The 9,712-nt window shown below is 39.6% G+C and overlaps 2 protein-coding genes across 2 annotated transcripts; one reads left to right on the top strand and one right to left on the bottom strand.

Moving 5' to 3' along the window:
* Positions 1 to 267: 267 nt before the first annotated feature.
* Positions 268 to 6,230, bottom strand: LOC129090260 (zinc finger CCHC domain-containing protein 7-like). Its single transcript, XM_054597841.1, has 8 exons — positions 5,338 to 6,230; positions 4,130 to 4,182; positions 3,615 to 3,725; positions 2,899 to 3,069; positions 2,650 to 2,685; positions 2,238 to 2,342; positions 1,864 to 1,981; positions 268 to 1,116 (listed from the first exon to the last, which is right to left on the bottom strand). The coding sequence occupies exons 1-8, from the start codon at positions 5,711 to 5,713 to the stop codon at positions 635 to 637; spliced, it is 1,452 nt and encodes a 483-aa protein (XP_054453816.1). The 5' UTR covers positions 5,714 to 6,230; the 3' UTR covers positions 268 to 634.
* A 1,151-nt stretch (positions 6,231 to 7,381) lies between these two features.
* On the top strand, positions 7,382 to 9,712 carry LOC129089754 (paired box protein Pax-5-like). The gene is made up of 7 exons (XM_054597115.1): positions 7,382 to 7,424; positions 7,536 to 7,701; positions 8,252 to 8,449; positions 8,537 to 8,577; positions 8,662 to 8,766; positions 9,439 to 9,582; positions 9,666 to 9,712. Exons 1-7 carry the CDS (start codon positions 7,382 to 7,384, stop codon positions 9,686 to 9,688), a joined length of 720 nt encoding a protein of 239 aa, XP_054453090.1. The 3' UTR covers positions 9,689 to 9,712.

Below are 9,712 nucleotides of genomic sequence, written 5' to 3'. Positions count from 1 at the left end.
CAGTTCATTAATAATTCAGCAGCTTCATACCAGAAATACTATAAGACAACGCTTTGAAAGCTCAAAGACACTTGCGTTATAGGCTTTTCAGGTAGAACAACTCTATGTGGTTGCTTTAAATCCTTCTCCGAGATAATATATATATATATATATATATATATATATATATATATAAATAATCCTAAACCCAAATGCTTATATGTTTATACGCATCAGTCACACAATAATCTATCTTTGAATATAAATTATACACGAGGATGTCTGGAATCCATGTTTATTGTTAACATACAAAGGCAAATCACAGTTTAATTATTTTAATGACTAAAAAATGCCATTATTTTTGCGGGGGATAATAAACTACCCCTTTAACACAACACATGAGCCAAACAAAACATTGTATGTAAAAACATATTCCAAAATACTGTATGTTGAAAACTGTACTTGCAGAAAACAAGGTTAAAGTACAAAAACAAACTGATACCAGGTACACTGAAGATGAGCATCTTCAACTGTATATGATATTCTACAGTTTTTTAATTTTACAATAAATAAATGAATCAATCAAAAAATAATACAAAATATTTAATCAACCAGTTACATTTGAAACTCCTTGGGGAAAAAAATCAACCAAATATCAATTAAAATATCTTTTTCTGTGGCATACTTTTTGTTTTGGAGAAGGAAGGCTTTTACTACGGGTGTTTACGTCACCATTGGGACGTAAATCCCCACGTTTCATCCCTCCTCTCTTCTTCCACCTCTCAGTCTCTCTGCTCTTCTTGCTTTTACCACCTGCCTCATTCTTCCTCTTCTGTGGAGGGGGTGTGTGCTTCTTGTGACAGCGGAGGTCTGCAGGGCAAACTTCATCATTAAAGTTCTTCCGGGTTCTTTCCGGTAGTCCTCCTCCTCGTCTGGCTTGAGCATCTCTCCTAAGCTTCTTCACCTCCCGTCTCTCTTTGCGCCTCTCTGGCCACTTCTTCCTCTTGTCCGCCCTGCCGCATGTGTCCTGCTTTGTCCTCTTCCCCTGGACTGGCTGATTCTCCTCCCCACTCTCTCCTGTTGCTTCAGACAAGTGCTGCTGGTCTGACAGAGGCACTGGTCCAGCACTCATATGCTCTGAATACACAGCATTGATGGAGAAAAAGTCCTCAATAATTAGTCAGCCTGTATAGTTGAGCAATAAGTTAAAAAGGGGTTGTTCTATACAGCTGCAACATTTCATATTTTTATATAAACAAAAGTTCAATATAATGTGAAAAGGGCTGCTCAACGCGGCAAACAAATTATCAACCAACTCTACAGTACTCCGCAGCTCCACGGAGCGCCTTTCAGCAAATTGTGTTGGTTTAACGGCCCAAAACTTTACAGTTTTGATTCACTTTCACTGCTCTCATAAAATCTGTTTTTAGTCGCAGCAGGCAGCTGTTTCAAAAAAAAAAAAAAAATACGCTATCTGCCCAGCACCAAACAGCAGACCGCAAAAGTTCATGACCAGCTGGTGAACATAATGGTAGCTAAACAGCAAGCTAAGACACAGCAGACGGTTACCAGTTTATTAGGTACGCCAAGCTAAAACTGGGGCAGTCCATTACAGCAGACTTGCAAAAAATCCTACCTTCATGAAATTTATAATAATAAAGCTAAAAATGTTTAAGAGAGGTGTTGACTCAACTGTGCAGTGATTTTGGGGGGGCTGCAATTTGTGGTGCTGTTGAACTGAACTCTGCTATCTATTATTTTGTCCACACCATTTATATCAATGATATCCATTCACATAACACAAAATGTTCATAGATAAAACGCACTATTTAAATAATTTTTTTTACATAATTGTATGTATAATAATACTGTATTATATATCACCTTTGCCTCTTTTATGCTTCCTGGTGCGACATTGGAGGATGTCCTCGATGGTGTCATAGTGGCAAACGTATGGCAGTGAGGGAAATGTCCCACTGATCATCCTCCTTTTAGTGCAGTCCTAATATCAACGGAGTAGATCAAATTGAAAGTGAGTGAGCAAGAAGAGAACTACAATTAAGTCAAATCGAAAAGAAGATACAGAAAAAGAGAGATAATATGTTGTACAGAGGTATACAGAGGGGAGTGAGAGACGTGAGACGTGTAGACAGACAGAGAAAGAGAGGGATAGCATATTAAGTAAAGCAAAGCTCAAGTCAAGAAGGAAAGGAGAGATGGTAAAAGCAAAAGAAGGATTACTTTCATTAGCCACTTACAAAGCCATGATGTCCCCTCTTAGAGCAGTTGTAACAATGGGCGGGGCATTTCTTTTTTTTGAGGATGTGGACTGTCCATGGCTTGACTGGAATCTCTAACCGGATCTGAAAAAAAGAGGTCAAACAAAGAACAAAAACTTAAAAGTGTAAAAAAAAAAAAAGGACATTAGTTAATTTCTTTGAAGTTTTATCAATACACACACATGAATTCATACTTTAATTTTCATCAGCCTCTTAAAAAGCTAAATTAGGATGGTCCTTCTTATCATATAATTATTTATATTCTATAATTTTATTGGGTGGAGTTAATACAGCCAGAAAGGCCTCTTATTATCTAGAAGTATTATGCATCTTGCTTAGTAAAGAAGGTGTGATAATAATATAAGTGCAGTAAAGTAAAATGCCAACTCACCGTCAAGTGGTATTGTCTCCATGTATCAGGGCAGGCCTGAGGAAAACCCAGGAAACAAAGGATAAAATTACTCTTTTTGAGCAGGAAAACGGAAAAGAGCTTTGTGCAGATGAGGAACTACCAAGGTAGAGTAACGCTTAATAAAAAAAGGCCCACACACGCCTGAGGCTACAAAATGCCAACAAACAACTGACAAATCCTTCCAAAGTTTCCTTCAACATAGAAACCCACACCCCAACGAAAACTCACATCGGAGAGGTGCCCTGACATCCCGCAGCGCTGACAGTGTTGGTTCCACACGCAGGGCCTTTTACAGGGCCTGAGGCCGTGTGACGGCAGTCCACAGCTGGGGCAGGGGCGGCCCGGACAGTCTCTCTGGATGTGGCCCTGAATCCCACAAAGAACACAGGTGGGACATTTCTGCAGACAGAGACAAAAGTATTGGAACATTAATGTTAACATTAACATTAATGTTTTGTCACCTTTTTTTCAATTTGACAGCATGAACTTTCAAATGAGAGCATATGTGCAAATATTTATTGGATAGTTCAAAGTATAAAAGTGCAGGAAACGGAGCGAAGGACAGAGTGATATCAGCTGGACTCCAACAAGAGATCAATAGGATGCAGGGAAGCCAGATAAAAGTGATTTTAGTAAGACCGAAATCTCTCCAGCTGTGTAAGAATTTCAACCTGAATCAGGGTTATTAATCAAAACTGTATTAAACTCCCACAATGGTTATTGCTTTTACAAGACTGTGATACCTGCTTTTTTCTTTTTTTTTTTTTATCTTGTCTTCTTCTACTATGTCTTTTGTGTGCACTTTACTCTACGCTGCTGTAAGCCTGCAAATTTCCCCGCTGCGGGACTAATAAAGGATTATCTTATCTTATCTTATCTTAATGACAGTGTTAAAGTAAATTATGTCTAGTAAAATAAAAGGGCTAGAGAGTGTGTTCCTTTACCTTATAGTAGTAGCAGCTTTTCGCAAGGTGTCCCGTCTTTTTGCAGATGTTACAGATCAGAGAACGACCAGTCATAAAATAGCGGCTGGGCCGAGACTGATCACCACCACGCTACATAATGTGAGAGGACAAAGAGGTGACATACATTATTTAAAAGGCAGTATAGTAAGTTCATAATGCTGAGTACATGACGACAGCCGGACGAAGTTTTGTGAACAATTTTCTTTCCTTATTTTGCCACAGTTTGGAAATCAATAATATTCTTTATTTTTGCAACACATAACCTAAGCACAGTGAAGAGTTTTGTTATAATTTCATATTTGACAGTTGCATGTATTTTTCAAATATATTTTTATGCATGCATACATTTAAACTTATTTCAACAATATTTGCTTTTGAATTATGAGAATGTTCCCCTTCACAGAAACATAATAATATCTATTAAAATAGTATATCCATATTTCCTGAATAAATTAGCTCACCTGTAGTATTTCAGAAAATGAATCACAAGTTACCTTGTCTCTCTCTGATACAGTCCAGGTATCCTTCACTGATTCCACAGTCTGATCTATGATGGAGAGAATGACCAAAGAAAAAATTAGGTTTTGTAGAAGTAAATTTATTCCACAATTAAAGTTATATTTGTTTTGTCTCAGGCAGGATACCTCTGATATGTAAAACACAATTGAAACACAGGAAAATCTTATAGATGGAGTGAAAAAATAATGTGTTCATTGTTTTGCTTCAGCAATAACAAATTGCTGTGTTCTCACCATTTCAACTACAATCACTAATTACATTTTAAAGAAATCACACAATTTTAACTTAAGAAAATACTAACCTTTAACCACTTCCCATAATGTTGAATAAAACAAGTGGTGATATGCCTTGAATTACTGGGCCCTGCTCTGATAGTTTTTATTGTTTTTTGAATGCGTTCTCCAAATTGCACAATGCCACTAGCTATTAGCTGTAAATCACAGCCATTCACTTACACTTATTCAAACACATATATGGCAAGTTCCTGTCATATACCAACAAGCAAAACTAACCAGCACCTTGTGTGAATGCGATGTTAAACACAATAGTATTTAAATGAGAACAAAACTATACGGGTCAAACAACATACACATAGGCAACTGTGGCTCAGTGATATAGCGGGTCGTCTTTCGGGGGGTTGAATCCCCAGCTTCACCAGTCTATTTTGATGTGTCCAGCAAATTGCTTCCCCAAATTCCTCCCTTAGGCTGTGCCAGCGGTGTATGAATTGATAGATCCTAGATCCTATTGGGCAGGTGGCCCCTTGCATGGTAGCCCCTGTGATCAGTGTATGAATGGGAGTGAATGGGTGAATGACATGTAGTAATAAAGCGCCATAAAAGTACCAGTTTATTTACAAATGACATACCGTACCCATCAATTTAAGAGGTGACGCCATAGAGTAGTAGCATATGTGCTCCAACCTGCATGGCTTAGCCTAAACACCGGTTAAAGACAGGCTGTGTAATTTGATGCTTCATGTTTGATTCTTGAATAGTTTTTTTTCTTAATATTACAAAGAAACCATTCAGGTCATGTAGCTGGACACTCTTGGATATATCACTTGTACTTCATTCAGTTTGAATTGTTTTTCCTTCAGGTAAACGTTGCAGAAACCCACAATGTAAATGTAACCACAATGATGTTTTTTTTATTGCACTAGTAGTAAGGCTTTGAGTCTAACCTTCATCTCCAGAGATGTCCCAGTAGCTCAGGTTGAGCTGGATGCTTGAATCTCCCACCTGCTCCTCTCCTCCAAGGAGCATCCACTCCTCGACGGGCCGGTCCCTGTCCTCCTTCTCCTCCTCCTCCTCCTGTGAGTCTGAACTGGAAGTAGGCTTCGGGCTGCTGAGCTGCAGCGACCGTCCAGAGGTGATGTTGAATGCCAGGAGGAGCGGAGGAGAGCTTTCCCTGCTGAGCCGTGCAGCCTGTTTACAGCTGCTGGGACGTTTCCTTTGACTAAACTTGATCTCTTCTTCTCCTTCTGAACTATTTAGGTCCTCAATAAAGAAGATGTTGTGTTTGCTGCCTTGTTCAACATCATCATCTTCATTTCCCATGGTATGATCCAAAGTACAACTTCAAACCAGCAGCGGAACAGCCCCACCCAGCGGCGGCTCTCTGCACTACACCCACCCAGCGGCGGCTAATGGCTCATTCAAGTTACTACAACTCTAAAGTTCAGAATAAAACCGTGTTTATGTCTTTTTTTTTTTTTTTTACTTGTAATTATGAGGTGTATATTTAGAAAATAAAAATATACTGACACGTGGGTTAACATCAGGCTAACCGGCGGTGCTATGCTAACGTTGACTGTAACGTTAGCTCTTTGTAGCCATGCTAGCTCATGTAGCTAAAGACGCTAACACGACCACGTGGAGTCCCGGGTGTCACTTCACGAGCTCTTACCGTTTTTTGTTCAATATAAATTCGGTTGCGAAAGTAGACAATAAAAAATACAAATATTTCCCTCAATGTAACCGGAACGGATGTGACTTCCACTCTTGTTTACATGTTTGAAGACCTTTACCGGCGTTTCCGGGAGTTAAAATGTTGGACAACCAAAACCGACCCCAGCGTTAAAGAAACACGGAGTTTGACAAAAAGTGAATTCTTCTTTTATTCAGTCTGTGGTTCACTCCGGAAAACCCTGGAGGTGATTTAGTAAATGGTTTTTTTTTGGTCACCATTTGTATTACAGGAATAGTACATAAAACGCAATCCTTAATAACTGTTTAGTAAAATAAACATTAGAAATAACTCTACTTTTATTTGTTTTTGTTATTGCTCAATAGCAATACATTCCAATCAGTCTACAAAGGAATAAGTAGGTTAACCGACCTTAGGCCAATATCTTTTTATCTACTGGCTGTATGCCTATCCGTTAGACACATTTATAGTATGCATATATATATATACAGTACCAGTCCAAAGTTTGGACACACCTTCTCATTCAACTACTTTGAAGAATCTAAAATATAAAACATATTCTGGTTTGTTGAGCATTTGTTTGTTTACCACATAATTCCATATGTGTTCCTTCATAGTTTGGATGTCTTCAATATTAATCTACAATGTAGAAAAAAATAAAAATACAAATAAAGAAAAGCCATTGAATGAGAAGGTGTGTCCAAACTTTTGACTGGTACTGTAGATATACAGTCTATAGATGAATGTAATTGAGTAAAAGTAGTCTACCGTATATCATTCTCAAATGTATACTAGAGGAATGCAAATAAAAGGTACTCAATTTAAGAATGTTCCTTAAAAGATGTTCCACTGAATGTTTTTGGTGTGAAATTAAAAGTTCAGACCACAAGCATAGCTGCCATTGGTATATCTGGGCTCATTTCCTCAGCATTGTTCTGGGAATTTTAGGGTTTCAAAATCTAATCAGGCTTTCATGTTTTAGAGTCGCGGGACGCGCATGACTTTTGTGTTTGTAAAACCCTGTCTTCAGCTCTGATCACAGGACAGAGCTGAAGACTACAAGCAGGTAATGGAGCGCGTGCACCGTGCATGTGCGCCCAATCAAAGGCTCGCTCAGGTGATGAGCGCACACTGCTGTCACCCCAACCACAAACTAAAACATAGGGACAACATCTGAACAGTGCTCTCCTTTTTTTTTCTGTCTGAATGAGTAAATGTTTCGCCCCCGAAACTTTATACAAAAAAAACAAGAAGTTATTTAGGATTAAAGCTCCAGACGCATTGAGAGTCAGTCTGTGATGGACGCACACTGTGGACAGGTGCCGCTCACCGTTACGCACAGTAAGTATGTTTAATGTAAGTTATGAGGCGCCTCCTCAGCCTACGTAGAGGAAGCGAAGTTTTAGTCCTCTTTTTACAAGTAGTCTTTCTTTGATCCGCTCCGGTCCTCAGGGTACGGCGGGGTGAACCAGCTCGGCGGTGTCTTCATTAACGGACGCCCGTTACCGCACCTGGTGAGGCAGCACATCGTGGAGCTGGCGCAGCGGGGCGTGCGTCCCTGTGAGATCTCCCGCCGCCTGCGCGTCAGCCACGGCTGTGTCAGCAAGATCCTGGCCAGGTAAACATACCTTTTTAGGTTGATTTGGCCTATTTGTTAATTATTAACTCACTGGTTAATAAACAGTTGATAAAGCATATTTTGGGTATACATTTAAACAATATTACTGCCTGTAATAATTATAATACAAATCTTAATAACACTTTTCAAAACGGCGTTACAAGTGTTACATTGTGCATCACCAGATTTAAAAAAGTTAATAAGTCATTTGAAATGTATATAAATATCAAAAAACTGCCCACTTCCATGTCTAAATGCATAATATTTGGAGCCTTATGTTGGACCATCCAAAATATGCTATGTGTGGTCATCCATGGATGCATTATTCAGAAATGTATTTATTTTCGATTGATATGAATTTTAAGACCATGTGGTTTTCCTGTTCTTTAAATCTACAGTGGTACTCTTTGTGTTTGTCACTTTATTTATAATATATATATATATATATATATATATATATACATGAATCACATCAGCATCTATATTTGTCAAACTATCTTCTCAGGTAATATGTTAACCCTGCTGACATATATCAATATTTTAAAATCAGGTACAATGACACAGGAAGCATCAGACCGGGGATGATCGGAGGCTCTAAACCCAAAGTGGCCACTCCCAGAGTTGTGCAGATGATCCTCCATCTGAAACACAATAATCCCACCATGTTCGCCTGGGAGATCCGAGACAGGCTGTTGCTGGAGCGAGTGTGCAACCATGATGGCGTGCCCAGCATCAGCTCCATCAACAGGTATAGATGAGCTTGCGCATGTGTGTGTGTTTGTGAGCCTTACAACACAGATCAATAAAATGAGTTGAGATTCCTCTGTCGTTACAGGATCATCAGAAACAAAGTACAGTCCGAGTCTTGTGAAGTTGGTGCGTTTTTTCTGTCCCTTCTACTCTATCTTGACCTATCTGTGTATCTCTAATGTTTCCTGACACTGACCTCTGACCCTGCAGTGTCATCGGCATCATCTGTTGCCATGGGAACAGCCTATTCCTCTGAGTCCACCTATTCCATCAGTGGAATTCTGGGAATCAGGAAATGCAGCAAACATAAGGAAGGTAAAATAGTCTGTGAATGGGATCAATGTATTTTGTGTGTGTTTGAAAGTGAATGTATATGTGTGTATTTGTTTCTATTGTTTGGTAGTTGGAATTATACAAGACTGATAATGGATGGTAACTGTGACTTTACCACTACTACTTTACCACTACTACCTGACAAATAAACATCTACAGGTTTTTGTTTTGTTTTGTTTTTTTCCAGAGATTTAACACAATAATAGTTTTAATCTGTTTTTCCAAGCTATATTTCCCATCGTCCATATTTCGACATACATAGATATTACAGTGGGGACAGACCACACAGCAGGCCGATGAGTAAAGCCGGTGGTCCTGTGTAAACATCACTCTGGCTAAAACAACCTCCCCAGCAGGATATCCACCTCACCGCCCCAGGCTGCTGTCCTCTCAGCCAGCAGGCTCTCTGCTCCTCCCTTCCTCCCCCTCACCTCAGCATCTCATTACAGGCCTGCTTACACCTCCACTCCTCCATCACTGCAGCCATTAGAATAGGAGATTGCATGGATTAATATGCATCCTTACAGCCAGGAACACACACATGCATGTATTTTCTCATTCTACTAATTAGAACAAGTCACGATTGCAGTAGAGGGATGGAGGTAGTGTGAGAAATAAAAGTGATCCTAGGCAGAAGCTGGGGTTTTTTTTCAGGAGGGGACGTCTCCTGCTGCTTCTACAACGACCTGCCATGTTCCTGTAATGAAGCCTGGGGATGGTCCAACCCCTGCCTGGCCTCTATTTCCAGCCTCACCTTTTACCCTGGTCTGCAAGCTAATCATGATCCAGACCTCTTAGGTCAGTCTGCATCAAAACATGTTAACTTTTGTCTGATATGATTTGAATCTTAACGTGTTTCTCTCATCTGTCCTCTTGTTTAGGGCCTCCGTGTCATTACAGCTGAACGGAGCTGCAAAAGACCTCCTGA

Source organism: Anoplopoma fimbria, chromosome 4 (genome assembly GCF_027596085.1).
Source record: "Anoplopoma fimbria isolate UVic2021 breed Golden Eagle Sablefish chromosome 4, Afim_UVic_2022, whole genome shotgun sequence".
NCBI lineage: Eukaryota > Metazoa > Chordata > Actinopteri > Perciformes > Anoplopomatidae > Anoplopoma > Anoplopoma fimbria.
Note: the sequence above shows the minus strand (reverse complement) of the source record. Positions and strands in the feature narration are given on the sequence as shown.

Excerpts from the sequence above, each read along its gene's own strand:
- LOC129089754 (XM_054597115.1), top strand. The coding sequence starts at position 7,382 with ATGGACGCACACTGTGGACAGGTGCCGCTCACCGTTACGCACA. Across the intron at positions 8,450-8,536 it reads AGCATCAGCTCCATCAACAG|GATCATCAGAAACAAAGTAC; the intron begins GTATAGATGAGC and ends CTGTCGTTACAG. Across the intron at positions 8,578-8,661 it reads GTCCGAGTCTTGTGAAGTTG|TGTCATCGGCATCATCTGTT; the intron begins GTGCGTTTTTTC and ends CTGACCCTGCAG.
- LOC129090260 (XM_054597841.1), bottom strand. The coding sequence starts at position 5,713 with ATGGGAAATGAAGATGATGATGTTGAACAAGGCAGCAAACACAACATC. Across the intron at positions 2,343-2,649 it reads GGAGACAATACCACTTGACG|ATCCGGTTAGAGATTCCAGT; the intron begins GTGAGTTGGCAT and ends TCTTTTTTTCAG. Across the intron at positions 1,982-2,237 it reads AGAGGGGACATCATGGCTTT|GACTGCACTAAAAGGAGGAT; the intron begins GTAAGTGGCTAA and ends CGTTGATATTAG.